This window comes from Hemicordylus capensis, chromosome 4, assembly GCF_027244095.1.
Source record: "Hemicordylus capensis ecotype Gifberg chromosome 4, rHemCap1.1.pri, whole genome shotgun sequence".
Classification (NCBI taxonomy): domain Eukaryota; kingdom Metazoa; phylum Chordata; class Lepidosauria; order Squamata; family Cordylidae; genus Hemicordylus; species Hemicordylus capensis.
In genome coordinates, this window is record NC_069660.1 from 203,039,056 (window position 1) to 203,063,320 (window position 24,265).

Sequence of the window (24,265 nt, forward strand, 5' to 3'; positions counted from 1 at the left end):
GAAAGGGTGGGTAATTGTGTTGGGCTTCATGCGCAAGGTCTCTGGAATCACCAACAATCCTCCCTTCATATAAACCTTTTAGAACTCTTGGCTATTCTCTTTGCCTTGAAGTATTTTCTTCCAATTCAGAAGGACTAGACAGTCCAAATACTACTGGACAACACGACTGCAGTCACATACATCAACTGCCAAGGCAGCACGGTTTCCCTTTGCAGCCTGTCCATTCACCACCACATCTACTTGGTCCTTCACTAAAGGGCATCAACAACACATTGGCAGACAATCTCAGCAGAGAAACTAACCTGTCCTGTCAACACAAATTCAAGGTCAATGGTGATGTCCTTTCCAGTCTTTTTTTACATTGGGAGACTCCCCAAGTGGGCCTCTTTGCAACCCAACACAACAAAACGTGTTCCCTCTTCTGCTCAAGAGCAGCAGTAGGCAAAGGGCCCTAGGGGATGCCTTTCAAATCCCCTGGACCATGCATCTGTACTATGTCTTCCCACCATTCCCTCTCCTGCCATCCTCAGCAAAATCTTGCAACACAGGGCCAAATGTATAATACTTGTGCCATAGTGGCTGACATAGCCTTGGTTCCCTCTCCTTTCTGACTGTCTTGAGGCCTCCATCGCTGCCTCCACAAGCGTCCCGATCTCCTCCCGCAGAATGGGGGCCATGTGCTCCATCACAACCTCTGAATGTTGAACATAACTGCATGGAGACAGTTAGAAAACCTGTTGAACCCTGGAGTCTCTCTTTGGTTCTTTCTACCCTTACTGAAGCACCCTTTGAACAATTATCCTATGACCCCATCAAATTGGTCACCCTCAAAACAGCTTTCTTAATTGCTATTGCTACCTCTAGGAGGATTAGCAAACTCACGGCTCTCAGAATTGATGTTCCATTTACAGTGGTTTTTCCCAACCAAGTTACGTGCACTGATCATGCTTTCCCCCCAAAAGTGGTCTTGGAGTTTCACATTAACCAAGACATTGTCCTTCCAACATTTTTCATGAACTCTGTCTCTAACCTGGAGTCCTCTCTCCATTCCCTAGACAAGTGGAAAGCACTCCTAACAAGACAGAGGATTTTAGAAAGTTTAATCAGCTTTTCATTATCTTTGAAGATCCTCACTAGAGTCAACCCAGTGTGTCATGAAAGACTTCCTTAATGGCTGGTCCAATTGATTTCCACCTGCTATGACAAACAAGTTGTAACACCACTGGATACTATCAAAACCCATTCCACCAGGACTGTGGCCACCTCTATTGCAGTTTCCAGCATTGCCTTTTCTGAAATACGTAAAGCCGCTACCTGGTCTTCCAGCTTATGCTTTGTTAAGCATAACCCCTGGACATCCGCTATGTGGATGAGGCTGGTTTTGGGCGGGCTGCACTTTAAAAAGTCTTGTGAATTTACACCCTCTACCCACCACCTCCTCACTAAGTGCCCACGTTGTGAAGGATACCGGATCATCATTAAGTTAAACAGGTTGCTCACCTGTAACATTTGATATTTTGGTGATCCGGTATCATTCACAGCACCCACCCAGCACACACCCTGCACACGAAGCACACACCCTGCACACGAAGGATGGAGCTTCCAAGCACTATGAGGAGCTTGAAGTCCTTCTGTGGGGACTATTGAGCAGGTGCAAAGCCCACATTGTGAATGATACTGGATCACCAAAAGACCAACAGTTACAGGTGAGCAGCCTGGCTTGTGTGTGTGTGAGGTCTGGGATAATTCTGTAAACATTCTGGGATAATTCCTACTCAGCTTTATGCGGTGTTTTGGTTGAAACTATGGAGATGGGGGCAGTCTTTCCCCTCTAAATTCAGTAATTGAGCACACTTTAGAGAACCTCAGAAGGAGTTAGATTTGTAGCTAGAAATTTGTAGCTGGAAGCGGTTAGAACTCTGAGGCAAGGAGGTAATTGCTGGAAGGATTTGCTCTTTTCATTCCATAGTGAATATGGTGTTTGTGTTTGTGGTCTTCTGAGATAGGATGGTCTTAGGATAGTAATTTGAATTGGTGTGAGGGGAAAAATGTTTAATGGCATTTGATAAGTCCCTACTTAGTCAGAACTGCAGCTGCTTTTTCTTAATATCATGGACTATCCCAATAGCTTCTCCAACTACTTTGAGTCTGTACGTGTTGAAAGACAATATACTGGGCATACTTGCCAAGCAGAATCACTCCTCCAAAGGTGAGGATCAGCTAAGAGTTCGTTTTAGTACAAGCCTGCAAGACTTGGCTCCTCAGAGCAGTGTGTCTTTGTAGTGGTGAGGGACAAGATCCCTCAGTGGCAAGTCATGAAAGCCAAAGTATGATTGTTATAATTATATACCCTATTCCTTTAAAGTTCTATCCTACTTATACACATTTCAGGTAATGCATAAAAGAGCTTTTGAAGTTTTTAAACTTCAAATTTAAGTTTTTGGTTGGTCTCTTTGAAATCTTCCAGCAAGTAAGCATAACTATAAAACACTTTATTGTTCCCAGAACTAACAACTGACACTTGCATTTACAAAAAAGCTCCTATGCCAACTCTAGGGAAATGTAAACCAAGGGAGTGAATGAATTTGAATTCATATCCTTCTTGCTCTATCCATAGGTTAAGTTCTTTTTCCTAGTGGCTGTTACTTTTCGAGGAGAAACTAGACATTCCCATTCTGGCAAGAAGAATGCTCCGTTATTGTAAAACACTGTATATTCTCTAGGTTCATTGTTGGTCTGCTTTTTGTATTTCTAAACTAGTGACGTTCTCCATCATTGCTTTCTCTTGTCAACTCTCCACTGAGAAACCACATAATTAAAACTGGCTGGTATTAGTTCAATAAATCTTAAAGATTTTCATAGAGCATCTTATTCTTCTAATAACTTGCCATAAAACTTGTTTCCTCATTTTTCATGTTGTACAATTTCTATGCTCGGTTCAAAGGTCAAGGAAAGGGGCTTGGACAATCTATATTATTAATCCCCGTAGACGTGCCTCTGTGGGGATGCGTCCCGGCAACCCAGCGGATTGACTGGGAAGCCGAGGCACCGGATTGGCTGGGCGGTGGAGCTCACGCGCGGCAGGATTCGTGAGATTGTTGAGCTGCTGCCCAGGGAAATGGCAGACGGGTGGGCGGACGGCGGCGGGACCAGCCGTGGCAGGCACTGCGCGCCGCCAGTGTGAGGAAGCGGCAGCAGGAGCAAACGGGCCAGCAAGCTGGTCAGAAACCACAAGCGGGGGGGGGAGAGAAGCGAGAGGGGGGGCAGTGGCTAGAGACACCTGGGGGAAGAGTTAGGGAGAAGGGGCTGAAGGGGGGGTAGCCAGGGAGAACTAGGGGCGCAGATGCTATGCGCCCGGTCAACTAGTAGTATTTAAAATCATAATTGCCTCTCGAAATCTGTACCAACTGGTTTGGAGGGTGAACCTGAAAGGAAATTGCAGCTACTAAAAGCTACTTCCGGTTTTTGTTGTACTTTTGAACCTAATCTACAGTTCAGTTCAGTTAAATGTAATTGCTAGCACTGAAACCAATGTAGTCTCCGTTACTGCAGTGGGAGTGCTTCTCCCAAATTTTGAATATATTACAGGGAGGGAAACAGGCATTAGTGAAATCTGTAATCTTTGAATTGCACCAATTTTCTTTCAAATGTCTTGTTGCTTTTGAAGATACTGTGTGTTTAGAATAAAGATAAAATCTGGCTAACTCCTCCCACCCCTTATGAACTTTGGTTCTGGTCAGACTGAGTCTCTCTAAAAAAGAAAAAAATGTGGTATCGTTAGGGAAGAGTCTCTGATGTTTGTCTTGCTTAATGAAAACCCCCTTGGATAATGACTAGAACTATTTAATATAACTATCAGTGAATACATCAAAACATTTGCGACAAGTCCTCTTTTTAAAGGGAGTTTAAACTTTTAAAAAGTGTATGTCAAAAGTTTGGAACGCTTTACAAGTGGGAACTGTCCCATTCAATGGAGCAGCAGCTCCTCACATGGTACCCTCAGAGTGCACCAGAATAACTGAATTGAGGTTACTGCCTTGCGTTCACTGGAGATGCATGCATGCATGCATGCATGCACACACGCACAAATAAATAAATAAAATAGAATGCCATACTAGTGTAATCTTTTTCTGTCTTAAAACTATGAACCAATTTCTTTTCTTCATTTTCAGTGAACAAACGTGTAGATAATGAAACACTGTCTAATGCTGCTATTAGAACCTATAAATAAGATATTTGTCACTAACATAGAAACTGGTATGCAAGCGAAGTGTGTGTGTGTATTGATAATGAGTTGACTAGATCTTACTGTTCCACTTCTTTTTACAGTTAAATTTTAACATCATTTGTTATCTTTTCACTTTTTTCCTCCCACTCACACTCTTTTAGGAATTGATACCACTAATACTTTGTACAGCTTGTCTCCATCCTGAACCAAAAGAGAGAGATCAGCTTCTACATATATTGTTCAACTTGATCAAAAGGCCAGATGATGAGCAAAGGTGTGTCTTCTATGTGTGGAGAAAATTTCTTTCTTGTATGTTAGATAACAGATTTTGATTATCTCTTATTCAGATAGGAATAGCCTAGCTATATATGTAGCAAATTGGAATTCATTTGTTTTGTATCTCTTCTCTTATAAGAATTTCTGAGCACTCACTTCTGTAGCAGTGTTTCAGTCCTCATAATATCAGTCCAGTCCCGTCTATGGGAATTGCTCACGCCAACTGAAGAATAGAACCTTACAGAACACTAAACAGGATGGGGGAAAGACGTTCACCTTCCCTCAGCTAAGATCCTTACACATACTGAGCAAGCGGAAGTAAAATGTACTTTTTTAACTGACTTAAGTATCTATGTATGTTTTACATTGTATCCTCTCACCTTAATATCACTTGCACTCATTGATTTGGTCTCTTAAGACTGATGAACAAAACTGTAGCTTGTCGGGAGCACCCAGCTTATGAAGTGAGGTGAGGCAGTCACCTCAAGTAGTGGTTTGGCAAAGATGGTAGGTTGGCTGCCTCTGTGGATCTTCCACCTTCTCCAGCTACCTCATCCCACCCAGATCTGCCACTACTTCCTGCAGCATCTTTCCTTTGTCACATCAGCTGCTGCCATTGTCCTTCACCACCACCAGTATTTCCTGCCCTCTGACTGCTAAAAAGGCTGATTGTGGGAATGTTGGAGCAGTATATGTGCAGCTTTGGGCATAAAGAGACTGAACTCTTTCAGTGTTTATAGATCAAGGTAATTCTTGTGTGTTGACTTCAAAACCTTAAAGGAATTTTATAAATTGGCCCATAAGTACTGTGATATTCTCTTGATGCCACCTTGGTATATATGATATATTTTGGGGAAACCTCTGTTACCGGTGCTTTGCTCAGATTTGTAGCATAGCTTTATACAGTAAATAATGATCTTTGCCATGTAACTGCGAGGATAGTATTTGAGCTGTTAACTTACTGCTGAGTGTGTGTTGTACCATTTCAAATGAAAAATGAATTTTCCAGAAACATGTTGAACAGTACAAGTATTGTCTGTCAATAAGAAAATTACCTAGTAGATGTTTGCACTAGGTCTTCAAGTCATGTATAACAAATGCAATGTTGCCCTGTCTCTAGAGATCAGGAGTGCCGCATGAGTTGTGCCGCAAACTATAATAGCAGAAAACTGTATGTTCAAAGCCTAGTTCAGAAATTTAAAACAAACAAAAAAGCCTCATACATATCTTGCGTAGCTAGACTGTGTGTCTGATCATACTTCAGTTAATGATTGCCCAGAGACTTTTGCTTTTGTGGTTCTCCCGACTTGATAGCCCAAACCTAGGAAAAATCTGAAGATTCTTCAAGGAGAAGCAATTTTTAAAATGATATAATATAATACTAAATTGAGAGACTGATATCCTGAAGAGACTTAAAATGATTTTTCCTTAACGTTGGGTAGTGAGATAGTTCTGCATTGAAGGGATTTTGTTCGGGTTTAAAAGAGGAAAATTGCAAAGCTTTGGACATGTTAACTTAAAATGCCTTATTCTTCAAGCAAAACATTGTTGACAGAACAGGTTTTCTACAAATTTTGTAAATGGCCAGTACATGTACATTTTAACATTCTGAAAGTTTTATATATTAGTAAAAAAATAGCCTGCCTTTACACGTGTTTAAAAATCACAACTAATTTGCAGCTTAAGTTATACACTACTTCTACAGAGTGTTGTAAACTAGGGCAATTTCATACATTTCCTGCAGATTTATACATAGTCATTTATGAAGCATTGTGTGATTTTGCTTCCAGACCTCTAATTGGAAAACCCCTGTGTGTTGGCTACCTGATATGTGGTGTGTTGGCAAAATTGACACTCACTACATGTCACAATTGGCAATGTGTGCTTTTTCTATCGTATCTCCTTTTAGTGGTTTGCACAAGTATGTTTACATTGTAATAGGTTGAAGATTCCTTTTTTACAGGCAAATGATTCTGACTGGGTGTGTAGCATTTGCTCGACATGTTGGACCAACGCGTGTAGAAGCGGAACTTTTACCGCAGTGTTGGGAGCAGGTAATTTTTCGCAATTGGGAGCAGGCACCAATTTTTCACAGTTGATTACCTCTCAAAGAGTAACAGTCCAGCAACAATACTATCAACAATTAAAATATTTGTAATGTATTACTTCACATATATTTTGTTTTTTTAAAAAGTGTTGGTACGTTAAATCTGCAGAGTTTGTGGGTGTGTCTAGGATGGAGTTTGTTCGGGGAGTAGGTCAGAGAGTTCTGATGTCAATAAGTGCCAATCCACATGAAGCAGAAGAAGAAACACTACAAGCCAAGAACTGAGCTGACCCAGGAAACTCTTATGGGCTGAGGGGTCTGCAATGGTCATGGGAACAACCTTAACAATTGGGGTTTATGGAGATACTTATGAAAGTGTCATTTATTTCCATTCTCCAACTTCATTGGTGGTTCTTAATCTGCAGCTCAGCTCCTGCCTGGTTCAAGGCATACAGTGCACATGAGTCTGCCTGTTTGTGATAGTACAGTGAAAAGCAACTTATTTGTAGTGGTCTTTTTCAGCATGAAACTTGCAAATACTATGAGCAGAGTTCAGACTAGTTCTGTTCATGCCAGAACATCCCACTCACCAACAGGGAGGGTCGATCTTTGCTGATTCCTCAGCAGTCTCTTGTGCCCTCTGAAAATATGTTCCTGAAGGTCCTCCAGTTTTCAGGGACATATTTCTGTGGGGATGCAGGGGCTAGCAGAAAGAATAAGTGGTCAGCAAAAACCACCCCTACCCCTCTTGTATGATCAGAACTAGTTTTGATGCTGCTCTATGTTTATAATCATTTGGAAGAACTGAGACATGCATAGTAGAATTATAAGCAAAAGAAGAAAGGAGTAGCATTCTAATGGTTAAACAATTTTCTTTTCCACAGATAAATCACAAATATCCAGAGAGAAGGCTGTTAGTGGCAGAGTCCTGTGGAGCATTAGCACCTTATCTTCCTGTAAGTGTTGAGTTTTGCAGTAATGATTTCCCAGATAATGCTCACACAGAAGAAAACAAAAAAGTCTTTATACTAAAATGATCTGTGCAAAACTAACTAAACATTTTACTGCATTCTAATTATATATATTTGGATTTTTCCCACTAGGTCAAAAGTGGCTTTTTGCTGTTGTTAAATAATGATGAATATCTAACACATTACTGATCTGCTGCCATCATTATGTGTATATTCGTGTTAATGGACCTGTGATCCAAGGTTTTAAGCAATGCTAGCAAATCTCTATTTCCTCTTTATTTTCAGAAAGAGATCCGTAGTTCATTGGTACTTTCCATGCTGCAACAGATGCTGATGGAAGATAAGGCAGATCTAGTACGAGAAGCTGTAATTAAAAGCCTTGGTATCATCATGGGCTACATTGATGATCCAGACAAATACCAGCAGGTATTGTATCTGACTGCAGTCCATGCATATGAGTTCTGTTAGATCTTGAGTCCGTGAGCAAACTTTGAAAATACTTCACAGGTTTTGTAATAAAAAGAGAGCAAACCTGGTGGAGGGAATACTGTACTCTGTAAAATGACTGAGGGGTGTTTATTATTTACTGTAGATTGTTAGGCAATAGCTAGGGATTGGTTTACTTCTGTTTATTAAAATACCTACTGCATTTTTAAAAAACAAGATACCCATACTCATTTTATAACTTGAACACATTTAAAATAGGTTTTAACTTAATTTTCTGTCTTGTTCTTCCCATGAAGGATTAAAGGAGGTCATGTATGTATTTTAAATTAAAAAAATAACTCTGAAATTCCAGCCAAGAAACTTCTAGTAACTTTCTGTTCATTTTTCTTGTCCAAAGGAGTGCATTCACCAGCACAGAAAAACTATTTTAGATTTCTAGACATTAATGTTGAATTTCTAAGCATCTGAGTTTTTTTCAGCTCTGCTTCTCCTCTCTAGCTTATAGTGTCACTCTTGACAAAAGAAGGTCATAAGCAAATGATGGTCATAGTTACATTCCATTTAAATGCTGTATGTGGAGCTGTGTTTTGAACTGTATTTTGGAAACTTCAGCTGGTATGAAATGCAGCTGACCAGAGCTGATATTTTGAAGCATGGTTTATTTTTTATAATACGGTAATTTCACTGGTGGCCAGTCCACTTCTAGGCACAGTTCAAGGTACTTGTTATCACCTTTAAGTATTGTGATCCCAAGCCATTTATGTTTTAAAAGGACAGTCTTCTCCTGTACAATTCTGCCTATCCATAAGGTCAATAGGAGAGACCCTCTCGCATGTCCCACCACCATCTGAATAATGTTAGTGGGAAAATGGGAGAGGGTCTGGTTGGCTGCAGTGCCAGGATGTGGAGATTTGCTTAACCCCCTCTGTGCTGGTCTTCTACAGAGATTGAGCCTTTAAAAAAAAATTTAAGCCTTTGACCTCCCTTCACTTGGATCTTTTTTGCTCATCTGATGTACTTATTTAATGATTTGCTGCTGTTTTGTGGTGGTTAAAATTTTTAATTGTTTCTTAACTTAATGTTAGCTGTTTTTGTGCAGAGGGATAAACATCCCATAAGGAGGATGGAGGGATAAACATCCCATAAGGAGGGATAAACATCCCATAAGAAACAAACTATGAACTATAATTACACTCCCTAAACCAATTTCCAGACCTAATACTCTTGTAATCTAAAATGCCCCTCTCTGATTCAGCAATCTCTCCAAAGATAAATTGAAGGAGAGAGATCAGCCCCTTCAAAATACTCCCAAAGTCCCTGAGATGGCCAGAGCAAATAGGCTTTTACAGGTGGTAAACAGCTAATTTTAAACATTCTTGGTGAACATTAAGTGTTTACCACCTCTGCAAAATTCATGGTAGACGCTTCACTTGGAGAGTCCTAAAATACTTAAAGTAAACTTAAAACTCATAAATGGTCTCTTTCTGTATTTCCAGGGTTTTGAACTACTACTTTCAGCTTTAGGAGATCCCTCGGAACGAGTAGTTGGTGCAACTCATCAGGTGTTTTTACCTGCCTATGCTGCCTGGACTACAGAATTGGGAAATTTGCAGTCCCATCTTATACCTACATTGCTTAGTAAAATTGAAAAACTACTCAGGGTAACTATTAAGGAGTCTCATACTTTCAAATGTTTGTGTGTCTGGAACAAGCAAGACAACTCATATAAACTCTTTAATTTTTTATAAATGTCCTACTGCTTTCTGTAGATTATTGTTCAAATGTCTTACATGCATGCCATTACCCCCAGGGGAACGTGTGTGTGTGTGTATGTGTGTGTGTGTGTGTGTGTACACGCACATGCATGCTTGTATGCTTGCTATTTAGTAACTTTTGTTCAGGGCAATCTTAGTGGTAATCCGGTATCCTTCACAATAGGAACATAGGAAACTGCCATATACTGAGTCAGACCATTGGTCTATCTAGCTCAGTATTGTCTTCACAGACTGGCAGCGGCTTCTCCAAGCCAAGATTCTTGCAGGCAGGAATCTCTCTCAGCCCTATCTTGGAGAAGCCAGGGAGGGAACTTGAAAACTTCTGCTCTTCCCAGAGCGGCTTCACCCCCTGAGGGGAATATCTTACAGTGCTCACACATCAAGTCTCCTATTCAGATGCAACCAGGGCAGACCCTGCTTAGCTAAGGGGATAAGTCATGCTTGCTACCACAAGACCAGCTCTCCTCTCCTCTCCTCAGTGTCTTTGCACCTGCACAGTAATCCCTGCGGAAGGGTTTCAAGCTCCTCAAAGTGTTCTGAGGCTTCACCCTTCGTGCGTGGGGTGCGCTCGGTATCTTTGTGGAAGAGCGCTTCTTATCTCATTTCCTTCTTGACCACTGTTGTGAACACTTCCCTCGGGATTTGCTCCTCATCTTGGTTCCTGAAAGAAAAAGTTTACAGTTTGATTTATTGGCTATCTTGACCCCCCAAACAATTTCTGACTATTCTTCTTTGCCTAACGTTTTTATTTAATCTCTAATCAGGACTCTAAAAAGGCCTTCAAGCATGGGAACATTCCCTCTTCAAACAAGCACGACTTTTCTTGCTTTTGTCTTGGGGAAAACCATAATATTCGTACTTGTAAAATTTGCCTCGAAGTCATTCTACATGATCTTCAACGTTGCCCTCAACATTGATGTCACTCCCGTCAATGCCTACCATTCCAGCTCTATCAACTATGGCATGACTACTTATTTCGACTGAGTGCACTCCATCCTGCTCCCACAGCTATTCCTTTGATGCCAGTCTTTCCATTGACACAGTCGATTAAAAAAAGAGTTTTCTCTCTTTTACCTTCAAAGGGTTCTCCCTCCATGGCATAGATGTTGATGATGAGACCAGTTAGGGTGCTTTGGAGTTCCCTAAGACTCGCTTTGCATCCCCTATCAGAGCAACTCCACATTGCTCCCCATCTCTGGAAGGAAAGACTTCACTTTTCACTCCCCGTCTACTCCCCTTATAGGAGATGGCTGGACTACTAGAGCTCCCCTGGGGCCCTGGACCCAGGTTACATTAGAAGGTTGGGGAGATTTAAGGACCCATCTTACATACCTCCCCCATCTCTTTCATATGATTACATGGAGTTCAGACTGTGGAAATTAAAAAAAGATTAACTCTGCCACTACCTCTCAAAGCCAACTGTCTCTTCCTACTTGGGGTCCTTCCTTCAAATGTCCCCTGGGCTCCCCTCCGGCTCCACACACACCCTTTTCCGCAACCTACTGTACCACAACCTATTGAACTAGCCCATCCGCCGCCGCCTTTTTCTCAAATTCCTTCCTCCATTACGGCTCTGGAATCTGCTCCTATTCCAGAGAATCCAGACTCCAACGATGAATACATTTCCTCTTCAGACTCTGATAATGAGTTTACGCAAACTGAAAATCCATTGGATCCCTCCCCTGATGACAACATTCCAAACAATCCATCTAAATCTCTCACAGAAGAGTTAAAATCATACCGCACCCAGGTTGCAGAAATTAAGCTGAAGTTCTTGGCCTAGAGCTGAAGTCTCCAGTCATTAATGTTAAGGATCCTGTCTACGATTTCGTCACATCAAATGCAACATCCCATCCTGCAGTATTGATAAATTCCACCAAGTCAGCGTGGGATGCTTCATCAACAGCCTCATCCACCTCCAAATGACTAGAAGTTTTTTACAGAGTCCAGGAGGATGATTGCAAGTTTCTATTTAATCACCCTCTTCCGAACTTCCTCTTTGTGGACTGTGTGATGGGCAGCAAGTTGGGCCGAAAGCACTCTGCCATTACAAACGAAGAGGTAAGAAAACTGGATTCTGTTGGTCACAAAATGTATTCTTCATCCTCTCTATAAATGAAATTTGCTAACTATATGGCCTACATGCCAAGTTCCACTACTCTGTTTGGGAAGGCTTTACAGACCTCAAGGATGTTCCTGAACTGACCCAAACCAGGTTTAAGGAGATGCTTGCCAAGTCGGCAAACATAAAACATCAAAATCTGAGCACTGCAAAGCATCTTATGGAAATTGAATCCAATACCTTGGCTAGCACTGTCTCATTAAAGAGACATGCCTGGCTCCATTCATCCTCTCTACATCCTCAGGAGTCACAAACTGAAACTGATCCAGCCTAACCACACAAGAAGAGTCCTCTGCATCAGATACTGGACACCTCTGCATCAAATACTGCAGTAATTGTGGGTTCTAAATTGGCCCAAATATGATTTTATCCACAAAGTACTCATTATTAATATACATCACAGCGGTTAACTTGATGGTTCCAGATTCTGATTCAAGGGAGGAGGGGCACAGACTAGCCTTCTCACAACCCTGAACAACTCCGCTGGATGTTAGGCATGTGCATGAACCAGTGCTTGGCCAGTTCAGCGTGATGGGGACTACCTTTAAGGAGTAGGGACTACCTTTAAGGAGCATCCCCCCACCACTACAGTTCCCCCACCAGCACTGTCTGCAAAACTGCTGGCATGGGGCATCAGCATACTTCCATGCCACCCAAGTCAGCATTGGACCAGAATTGGCCGGTGCACGTGTGTGACATGAGCATGCACACCGGCCACTTCCGGTCCAATGCTAACCGTGGCAGCAACAAGGTACCCCGCTCCACACCAGTGGTTTTGCACCGGTGGGGGTGGAGGTGAGCACCATCCCTGCTCCTTAAAGGTAATCCCCCCGCCGCCGAACCAGCTTGAACTCTGGACGTCTGAACCAGTTTGGCAGTCTGTAAAGGACCGCCAAACTGGTTCATGCACATCCCTACTGCATGTGAGCTTGCAGGTGCAATACAGGCAGAAAAGAATAGTTGCTTTGCCACACATATCACCTGAGCATAGATCTTCAAATGCCCTCTATATTGTGATCTGCTGGATTTAAGTCGAGTCTTCTTCCACTTGTGCTTCAGTTGTCTACCTCGCTGCTTCAGCCCCCATAGTTCTTCTATGTACCAGGGGGCCAGTTCTGAAGCGGGTCGGAGAGGACACTTAGGAGCAATCATATCTACCACCCTGGTGAGTTCGCTATTCCAATTCTCCAACAGGGCATTTACAGGATCACTGGCAGAGCCAACATTAAATTCCTCCAAGGCTTCTTGGAATCCCACTGGATCCAATAACCTTTTTGGGCGGACCATCCTAATAGGCCCCTCACCCCTGTAGAGGTGAAACGTGATTGTAAGTCCAACCTTAACCAGATGGTGGTCCGTCCATGACAAAGGGGAAATCACAGGAGTCCCTACCCATAGAACACAAGATCAAGCATGTGGCCGGCACAGGTCCCAAGACGACTTGGTGTGGGCCCATAGTTGTCATTTGCCACTATGAACTCCTGAGCTGCTCCAGACAAATTGGTCACAAAGAGAACATTGTCCTCCACCACCAATAGCCTGGGGGATTCCAATGCTAAGTCCAAGAACTATTCCATCAAGCTCAGTTAGGGACTCTGTTGAGCAGTGGGGCGATCAGTACATCAACAGAAGTCCCAGTCTATCCCTGGTCCCCAAACTCAAGTACACACATTCAATATGGTCGGACACTTCAACAGGGATCCTGGTAAGGGAGATGTTATTCCTATAAACCACAACCACTCCATCTCCCAGCCCACATCTTCGCACTTGCTCCTCAACAGAATACCCTGGAGGGAGAAGCTGGGACCAGACTGGGCCACCAGCCTCCTCCAACCAAGTTTCTGTAATACATACCAAGTCGGCCCCTTCATCCAGAATCAAATCATGGATTTTTTCCAATTTATTCTGGGTTGATCTGGTCGTTTTGAGAACTGACCCAGTCTTCTTACCCAAAGTTGTATCGGACTTCCACATTATTTATTTATTTATTTATTTAACATATTTTTATACCGCCCAAAACTTACATCTCTGGGCGGTTCACAACCAGATAAAAACAAAGATAAAACATTAATTAAAAACAAAACAAAACAAAATTTAAAACAGCAATTTAAAAACAATTTTAAAAAACAATATTCTAAAAACAACACTAAAACAATTAAAACAATATCAGTTAAAAGCCTGGTTGAACAGATGTGTCTTTAAAGACTTTTTAAAAATTGTCAAAGATGGGGAGGCTCTTATTTCACTAGGGAGCGCATTCCAAAGCCTCGGGGCAGCCATGGAGAAGGCCCGTCCTTGAGTAGCCGCCAGACGGGTTGGTGGCAAATGCAAACGGACCTCTCCTGATGATCTCAATGGGCGGTGGAGTTCATGGCGAAGAAGACGTTCTCTTAAATACCCAGGGCCCAAGCTGTTTAGGGCTTTATAGGATATGACCAACACCTTGTATTTTGCCTGGAAACATATCAGCAGCCAGTGTAACTCCTTCAATACGGGAGTAATATGGTCTCTCCTGGATGACCCAGAGACAAGCCTGGCTGCCGCATTCTGGACCAACTGTAGTTTCCGGACTACGTACATGGGCAGCCCCACATACAGCATATTGCAGTAATCCAGTCTGGAGAATACCAGCAGATGTACCACTGTTTTGAGGTCATCTATCTCAAGAAACAGACGCAGCTGGCGTATCAGCCGGAAATGATAGAAGGCACTTCTGGCCACTGCCTCAACCTGCGACACCAGGGAGAGGCTTGGATCCAGAAGCACCCCTAGACCTGTTCCTTCTGGGGAAGTGTGATCCCATCCAGAACAGGCAGATCAAAATCGTCTCTCGAGTTTCGACCCCGCACAATGAGTACCTCCGTCTTATCTGGATTCAGTCTCAGTTTGTTATCCCTCATCCAGCCCAGGACACCATTCAAAAGTTCAGATTTTGAAGAACAACAGTCTCCAAGGGACACCATCTGGAACCTGCCCGGGAGGTAGGAGCAGAACCACTGCCGAGCAGTGCCTCCCAACCCCCTCAGACGCTCCAGAAGGATACTATGGTTGATAGTATCGAAAGCTGCCGAGAGGTCCAGAAGGACCAACAGAGTCACACTTCCTCTGTCAATTCCCAGTTGGAGATCATCCATCAGGCCGACCAAGGCAGTCTCCACCCCATAGCCAGTCCAGAAGCCAGTTTGAAATGGGTCTAGATAATCCGTTTCCTCCAAGACTGTCTGGAGCTGGGAGGCCACCACCCTCTCAATTACCTTGCCCAGCCACAGAAGGTTGGAGACAGGCCTGTAATATCCAATTAACTGGGATATTATCCTCGCTACTTTTTTAGTGCACCCAATTTCATTGCTGGAACACTCCCTCCACTCCTTAGACAATCGGAGGGCGCTCCTCTTCTATCTTGACAGGACCAAAGACTTCAGAAAGTCCACTAGACTATTTATAACCTTTTGACAGTGCTAGTAAGGCCAGCCTGCATCTCAACAAATACTTTTGGAAAGGCTAGTACAGCTTATCTTCACCTGTTACAACAAACAAGGGGATAAACTTCCTAACACTGTTAAGGCCCATTTGACAAGCTATGGCCACCTCTGCTTCTCATCTGTTCAGAATTTACTTTGCTGAAATTTGAGAAGCTGCTGCCTGTTCTTCAAACTTACCCTTCATAATGTATTACACCTTGGACATTGGTTCTGTGGCTGAGGCTAGCTTTGGGCAGGCGGAACTTAAGAAAGTACTGTAACTTCACATTCACAGACCCTCTTCCTTCTTGGTGAGCTCGCTAATTGCCCATGTTGTGAATTATACCGGATCACCAAAAGATCAAAGGTTACAGGTGAGCAACCTGGTCTTACTTGCCACTGTTATGTATGAGTTGTATTCCAAGAGGCTCTTCCATTTGAGGAAGAGAAGTCTGCAGAGGGGGGAAAGGTGTTTTGTGCCAGTCTCCCCTTTCCTTTACGTTCCTACACCTTCCTGAAAATCTTCTTCTGAGCAACCTGAGGAGCAGGTTTTGGCGGGAGCGGGGAGGCAGAGGCAGAGTGCATGGGACTACAGATGAAAGGGAGATTGGAGTAAATTGCCTTCCCCCACCCCTTGGTGCAGATATAGTTTCTCCTTCAGACAGAAGAGGAACATGTATATTTGTTTAAAAACCTAAAATATCTTTCATTTGTAATATCTCAGGAGAATAGCTTAAACCTCTATTTAAATTGAGTTTGATTATTTGTTCTCTGAAGTGTTCATTGCTTTTGCTATATTTTATTTATTTATATACTGTTTGATATATGTATTATGTTAAATTTATATTGTATACCACCTATTCATTAAAATAATCTCAAGGCTGTTTACAAAACATTTAAAACAATATAAAACCATAAAAACTACACAGTAAGAATTAAAATTGAATATTAAAATACAGATTTAATTAAAAGTTTAAAAAACATGTACAATATAACCATAAGATACAAAGCAGCAGCAAACAAAACACTCACTTAAAAGCCTGGGTAAAAAGCCAAGATTTTACTTGCTTTCTAAAAACTGTGATGGAGAATGGGGAGCGGATGCCCACTGGGAAAACATTCCAAAGTCTGTGGGCAATGACTGAGAAGGCCTTGTCCCACATGTACAACAGTCGGGTCTCCCTCATTGTTGGCACAGGGAGCATTCCCTGATGACCTCGCCAAGTGGGCAGAAACTCCTGGGAGCCGGTGCTCCCACAGGTATGCAGGGCCCAAATCATTTAGGGCTTTAATAGTCAAAACCAGCACCTTGAATTTGACCCGGAGACAGATTGGCAGCCAATGTAGCTCTTTCAAAATGTGAGTAATATGATCCCAGCAGGCAGCTCTGGATAATATCCTAGCTGCTGCATTTTACACTAGCTGCAGTTTCCAAATATTCAAGGGCAGCCCCACACAGAGCGTGTTACAGTAACCCAACCTTGACGTGACTGAGGCATGGGTAATAGTGGCCAGATCTGCCTTCTCGAGAAAGGGATGCAGCTGGCACACTAGCTGAAGCCGTACAAAGGCACCCATGGCCACCATCACCACCTGAGCTTCCAAAAACAGAGCCGGGTCCAGCAGTACCCCCAAGCTGTGCACTTGCTCTTTCAAAGGGAGTGCAACCCTACCCAGAACCAGTAGAATCTCCTCATCCTGATTTATTTATTTTTTACATTTTATATCCTGCTCTTCCTTGAAGGAGCTGAATGGGGATTTGAACTCGGGTCTCCCAGTCCTAGTCCAGCACTCTAACCACTACACCATGCCATCTGGTGTCGAAGTCCTCAGGTGACCTCTCCCAGCACTGTCATGTAGATGTCAAACAGCATGGGGGACAAAGCCAAATGCTGCAGGACCCCACAGGCCAATGGCCGTGGAGCTGAGCGGTAGTCTCCCAACACCATCTTCTGGACCCTTCCCTTAAGAAAGGACTGAAGCAACTCCAAAGCAGTGCATCCAGTACCTGTACTCCAGAGGTGGTCCAGAGGGATACCATGGTCAATGGTATCGAATGCTGCTGAGAGGTCCAGCAGAACCAACAGGGATGCACACACCCCTGTCAAATTCCCGGTATATGTCATCCACTAGAGTAACCAAGGCAGTTTCAGTCCTATATCCAGGATGGAAATTAGATAGAAAAGGGTCTAGATAATCCTTATCATCCAAAACCCTGTGCAGCTGGGATGCCACCACACACTCTTATTACCTTGCCCAGGAATGGGAGGTTAGAAACTGGTCTAAAGTTGTCTAAGTTGGAGGAATCAAGGGAGGGCTTTCTTAAAATAATGGTCTTACCATCACTTCCTTGAGGCATGGTAGTAGCTTGCCCTCCCTTAATGAGGCATTGATTATAGCTTCCAACACAAATGTCAAGGGTCAAGAGCTCTAGACGTTGCCCACACACTGCCCAGCATCTTGTCCAACACAGTAGAATCAGATGGTACCTGAGGCATGTCTGCCAGAACTGCAAAAACCCTGGAGTCCAGATCAGCATGGATGTGAGTTACTCTATCTGCAAAGTGACATACAAACTGATGGCTGTAGATGGTTCCTCCCCCATTACCTGGGGGGATGTGTGGAGCAATTCCTTTGCTACACGGAACAGCTCTGTTGGTCTGCACTGAGCAGATGCAGTGGAGGTGGAGAAAAAGTGTTTATTCGCTGCCCCCACAGCCATGGAGTAGTCCCTAAAATGGGTTCTAGCCCGTGTTCAGTCAGATTCATCACAACTCTTCCTCCAGCATTATTCCAGCTGTCGTCCAAGTTGTTTCATTGCCCTAAGCTCCAAGGAAAACCAAGGCGCAGAATGGGCTCCATCATGCCAGAGAGGGTGTTTAGGAGCAACCGTGTCAATAGCCCGGACTGTCTCCATGTTTCAGAGATTCACCAAGGCCTCGACAGAGTCAACAGCTCTGGACACTGGAAACTCCCTGAGGGCTGTCTGGAAAGAGAGCGGATCCATAAGCCTCCAGGGGATGGACCATTTTAATTGGTCCACCACCCCTGCAGAGAGCAGACGAAGCATCAGACTAAATCCTGCCTGACGACGATCTGTCCATGACAAGGGAGTTATCTCAAACTACCCCACCTCCAGATCATTTATTCCCTGGTCAGCAAAAACCAGATCCAGAGTATGTCCTGCCACATGGGTAGGGCCCGATACCAGCTGAGATAGGCCCATGATTGCCATGAAGGCCATGAAATCCTGAGCCACTGATACTCAGCATGGACATTGAAGTTCTCAGCATGGACACTGAAGTCCCCCAAGACTGTAAGCTTAGGGGAACCCAAAGTCACCTCCAAGACCACCCCCTCCAGTTCAAGTAGGGAGACTGAAGTGCAGTGCTGTGGTTGGTACACCAACAGAATCCACAGCCCATCTCGGAGGCCCACCCTCAAGGACAAACTCAAAATTCTGAGATTGCCTAACTGGGCACCTGGAAAAGGGAAAGATCTCACGATAGATTACTATAACGGCCGCTCCCTGACCTTAAAGGCGGGGCTACTGCAGGATCGGGAAACCTGGAGGACAAAGCTGAGAAAGACCAACCCCACCCAGCTCATCAACACCCACACAGCTGAACCAGGTCTCCGTCACACATTCCAGGTCATGCTCATCCACAATCAGATCATGGATGAGAGATGCTTTACCATTTACTGACCTGGCATTCAACAGCAGCACCCTAATCCTAGAGGGAGTGTTGCCAGAGCTCCCTAGGGCTACAGATTTGGGAGACGAGCGGGAAAAGGAACAGGCCTCAATTGCCTGGACTGTTTCCCATTGTAACTGCCTGCCCAATCCCACCATCATATCTCCCTCTGCCCGCTACCAGTGAAATCACCACCCCCAGCTCCTCTGTTTCAATAAAAACATGTCCTCAGCTTCTTCAATCATGCAGCTCTATCTTCCAGTCTAGAAGGATACCACGGTCCTTGGTGAAAAACATTATTTTTTATTATTATTATTATTATTATTATTATTATTATTAATTATTCAATTTCTATACCGCCCTTCAAAAAAATGGCTCAGAGAGAAATGGCTCACAGAGAGAAATAATAAATAAATAAGATGGATCCCTGTCCCCAAAGGGCTCACAGTCTAAATAGAAACATAAGATAGACACCAGCAACAGTCACTGGCACTGTGACTGGGGTGGATAGGGCCAGTTACTCTCCTCCTACTAAATAAAGAGAATCACCACATTAAAAGATGCCTTTTTGGCAGTATATACAATCCAAAACACAACAAATATAAAACAGAATAAAAACAAATAGTTTTAATTAGAAGCCTTTGTATCAAAGAAATGGTGGAATTATTGATTTAATTCAAGTGAAATTAAGGCTCTGTTTGCATTGGGCATAAGAATTCTGTTTTTAAAAAACTAATGGGAGACTTTTTCTCTAGTAATCCATAAGCTTGTAAAAATGTTTTAAATAGATGGCATGCTTTACACACTGGAATTTCAGAGAAATCCTTTCTCTCTCTCTAGTTAAATGTGAAACACCAGTTCATTAACCAGTTGCTGCTATATTAAGCCAGTCTAGATATGAATGAAGTGATTGGATGCAACAGTGTCCAGTGACAATGGGCACAGTCTGGACAAAGTTAGGCTGTCGAAGGCTCATTGATTTCATTGGGAGAATTAGGTACATACTTAAATTTTTCTGAAGAAAATCAGTGAGACTTAAAAGTACTGAACTGTGCTCAGATGTTTAGTCTTTCATGAACTGAAGGTGCATGACACAGCAACCTTGCTAAAACTAAGTAAGTCTGGGTTTTTTTAAAATGCTTGAATGTGAGACCACATAGAAATTCCTGACTTACCATCATGGAAAAATGGCAGGATATAAATGCAGTAAATAAAACACAGAGAGAGAATTATAATTGCAGAAAGGGCTGAAGTCAGCTGTTCAACTTCTGATTAATAGTTGACCCACTGGAAAAGGAAAGTTGACTCTAAAAACCTCATTTCAAATTTCTGTTGGTTCCGTTTGTGTGCGTGCAGGCACAAGACACACAGGGTTTCCTAGTTTTTCTACAGTAGATTCTGGGAGATGTAAAACATTTATGCCTTTCTAGTAGTCCAGTAATGGTGAAGTGGATATGTAACTTGATATCAAGAGTAAGGCTTTAACCAAGATTCCTGCTTTGTATTGCAGGAAGGAGAGCATGGGCTGGATGAACATAAGCTCCACATGTACCTTTCTGCTCTGCAGTCCTTGATTCCTTCACTTTTTGCACTGGTGCTACAGAATGCACCTTTCACAAGCAAAGCTAAGCTTCAGGGTGAAGTCCCACAGATAGAAGGTACTTGCTTCATTTTCTGTGAAGTGTTCTTTAGAAATTGACATATCTTGTTATTTTTATTTAACATGTTAAATGGAAATCTTGCTTAGCTACAATGTGCACTAAATTCAGTTTTCTTCTCTGCATGGCTTCAATGCATCTATTTTCCTAATTCAAGCATTCTTTTAAAAATGCAAATCAATAATACTGCATGTCAGAAGTACTGATCCTTAATGAGTTGTGGAGTTTGCATCAGTTGAGAGACTTACTTGATTCCGCTCTCGCTCTCGCTTTGTTCTCCCTTCGTCGCCAGCTTTGTTTTATCACCGAAACATTAAAATACATATGCACGCGCCCAGCACTAGTCCTAGTGAAGCAGAATGAGTCTCCTTGTTTTGGCAGAAGGTCACAATGTCTTCTCTTGGAATAGCCCCATACTCTAGTTTCTCAGATTTTGGTAGATGGGCCAGAGAGAATCGGGCACAGTGCTTCATGCATTTTCTAGAATCAGTTAGAGAATCTAGGAACATAGGAAGCTGCCATAAACTGAGTCAGACCATAGGTCCATCTAGCTCATTACTGACTACATAGATTGGTAGCAGCTTCTCCAAGGTTGCAGGCAGGAATCTCTCTCAAACCTATCTTGGAGATGCCAGGGAAGGAACTTGGAACCTAGATGCTCTTCCCAGAGCAGCCCCATCCCCTAAGGAGAATATCTTATAGTGCTCACACATCAAGTATCCCATTCATATGCAACCAGGGTGGACCCTGCTTAGCTAAGGGGACAAGCCATGCTTACTACTGCAAGACCAACACATTTTTACACAACATTGGTTTGTCCAGACTCTGGAGAGCAGATGTTGTAAGTTCCCAAGGACCTACCCCATCAAGAAATGATCCAACAGCTTATATACTAGCTCCAGCCTCTACACCGTCTTCAGAGTCAAATCGGTGTACAGCACATTACACTGTATTAGAGATTAGAAAATAGACAACAGTTTCTAGGAGTGAATCAAAGTTAAACAGTACTAGGATTTAGGCCACTTAAGCCCAATAGGATTAAAACCATTCAGATCTTCTTTTGATATACCTTTGATAAAACAAACTGTTAGAAGGCCTTTCTGTCCCCCTGCCCCAAATAAACTTGTCTAGAGATCTATTAGTTCCTATATTTATTATTATTAGTAGTAGTATTTTTAGAAAGTCACAATTCTTTCACCTGCTGTAACCACCTAATTTTGTTTACTAGATTAATCTATTCTATGTATATACTCTCTTTCTTCCAAAAATTGGAACTCAGGGTAGTGTGCAATAAAATAACCATCTACAGCAGAAAATGTGCAGATCAAAAGTCCAGGACCATAAATACTTCAAGTTAAAACTGCTTAAAATGTTAGATTAGACAGCAGAAAATAAGAGTATTTTTAACTTTGGTCATGATTGTTTGTCATTTGCTACCAGTTACAAGATTCCCAAGGCCTGTATCGCCTCTTCAGGATGTGGCCACTATAATCGGAAGCCGTGAACAATTGTCGGTTCTGTTGCAACTCTACGATTACCAGCTAGAACATGAGGGTACCACAGGCTGGGATACATTGCTATGGGTTGTCAATCAATTGTGAGTTCTTCCTCTGAATAATTACTGGGACTGAAGAGAGTCAACTCCTTTGTTTAGCCTTAATGTCTTCCTTTGAAAAACTTGTATCACCCTTTACTACTTTGCAGTCAAACCGGACTCTGTGTGTGTGTGTGTGTGTGTGTGTGTGTGTGTGTGTGTGTGTATATATATATATATATATATATTTATTTATTTTATATATTTTATAAATATAAATATTTTAAATATTTTAAAAACTCAACTTTGGATGGTTGTGCTCAGGAATAAAATAATTGTGTTGCCTTTTGAGAACCCAGGCCCATATGCTTCACAGAGTTACAAGGACAGAGCAAGAGCTTGCCCAGAGCCAGGACACTAGTTGCAGTAAGGGTTTGCCACACAACCCAGCACTACGAGGAAGTGATTAGGAAGGAAGATATATGCCCTTGAGGGTCTCACGGCCTTCAAGGGCGTATTTCTGGCAGTGAAATGGGCTTTTGTGGGGAGGGAAGAGGAGCTAAAATCACTTCCCCATTCCCCTTCTCTGCATGCTGGGCTGCGCAGCAGGCCTTTAGCACAGCTAGTGTCTTGGCTCCCTGCAAGGTTGGGGTCTTTGTATTGCTGCAGAGAATGTGGGTCACTGAGTTGTAATGTTCAACATGGAATATTGTTTGACAAGCTTTCTTACTATAATTTATACATTTACGTCTTTTGAAGATTTATATATCACCTTTTGATGAAATGATTCTCATTTATAACTTTATGAAAACATTTATCTTGTCATTTCATCAAAGGGCCCTCGGGGCAGCTGATATCAATAGTAAAAACAATTCAGATGCAACCAGCAATAGAACAAGACTGAGAACAGCCAAAGACTGACTGATTTTATGTAATAACGTTTGTTTGTTTGTTTGTTTGTTTGTTTAACACATTTCTATACCGCCCTAACCCAAGGTCTCAGGGCAGTTCACAACAACAAATACTAAAAACAATTTAAAACAAATAATAAACAATCGAAAGTTTAAAAATTAAAAAGTTAAAAAGCTAAACATTATTGACGATATTATTGTTATGATGTAAAATCAGTGGACAGTCAGGCTTCTCTAGGGGCAGTGTTCCACAGCTTAGGCTCCAGTTGAAGAATTATAAGTATCAGTATGCTTGTTAGCCCTATTTAAATATATTGTGACAGATGTTTTAAGATAATGGGCTATTCATGCAAATGAATAGGAATGCATATACCGTATATACACAAGTATAAGCCGAATTTTTCAGCACCCAAAATGTGCTGAAAAAAGAAGCCTCGGCTTATACTTGAGTCATCTATCTGCCCGTGCTAAAATGTCCCCCTGTAATAAAGTACATACTGGTCACAATATACCCCACTGATGTCTCAATTAATGTAATTTTATTGGCATTTATTTTGATTATTGAAACTCACCAGTAGCTGCTGCATTTCCCACCCTAGGCTTATACTCGAGTCAATCAGTTTTTTGGTTTCTTAGGTAAAATTAGGTACCTGGGCTTATATTCAGATCGGCTTATACTCGAGTATATACAGTAGTATTGAAAGCTTATCTGAACATTCTTGGTTTTTAATCTGCTGCAACTTGAATTTTCAGGTTGCCACAGCTCATAGAAATAGTTGGCAAAATTAATGTAGCCTCAACAGCCTGTGTACATGAATTCTCAAGGTTTTTCTGGAGGCTTTGCAGAACATTTGGAAAAATCTTCACAAACACAAAGGTAAATATATCTGTGGCACTTTACATAACAGTTTGTAGACTGCTCCAGTTTTACTTTGCTAAGTTATTGGTATTTGAATTCACTAAAGACTTGTAATGGCTGGTGGTAACAGTAGGGAAGATTTTACAGTGGGCAGGCTTGCTCAAGTTGTTGTTCTCCCTGGACTGCACTGTCTTGGAAAAGACTGTGCTGGCCGGAAGAATAAGCCAGTTTAAGAAGCCTGCCTGCTGCCATTTTTCAAGCACTTCCTTTCTGTCACTAGA

At 42.4% G+C, this 24,265-nt stretch overlaps 1 protein-coding gene across 6 annotated transcripts in view; it reads left to right on the plus strand.

The window, feature by feature from the left end:
• RELCH (RAB11 binding and LisH domain, coiled-coil and HEAT repeat containing) overlaps positions 1-24,265 on the plus strand; it is a 105,779-nt gene that overhangs the window by 48,773 nt on the left and 32,741 nt on the right. For all 6 annotated transcript variants that reach the window (XR_008305738.1, XM_053243838.1, XM_053243837.1 and 3 more), the window contains 8 exons: positions 4,390-4,502; positions 6,468-6,558; positions 7,436-7,507; positions 7,808-7,948; positions 9,466-9,630; positions 20,533-20,680; positions 22,121-22,277; positions 23,879-24,002. Coding sequence is in view for 5 of the 6 variants with exons in the window: in XM_053243838.1 (XP_053099813.1) it covers positions 4,390-4,502; positions 6,468-6,558; positions 7,436-7,507; positions 7,808-7,948; positions 9,466-9,630; positions 20,533-20,680; positions 22,121-22,277; positions 23,879-24,002 (1,011 nt within the window). In the remaining variant the exon portion in view is untranslated. The remainder of the gene's footprint in view (positions 1-4,389; positions 4,503-6,467; positions 6,559-7,435; positions 7,508-7,807; positions 7,949-9,465; positions 9,631-20,532; positions 20,681-22,120; positions 22,278-23,878; positions 24,003-24,265) is intronic.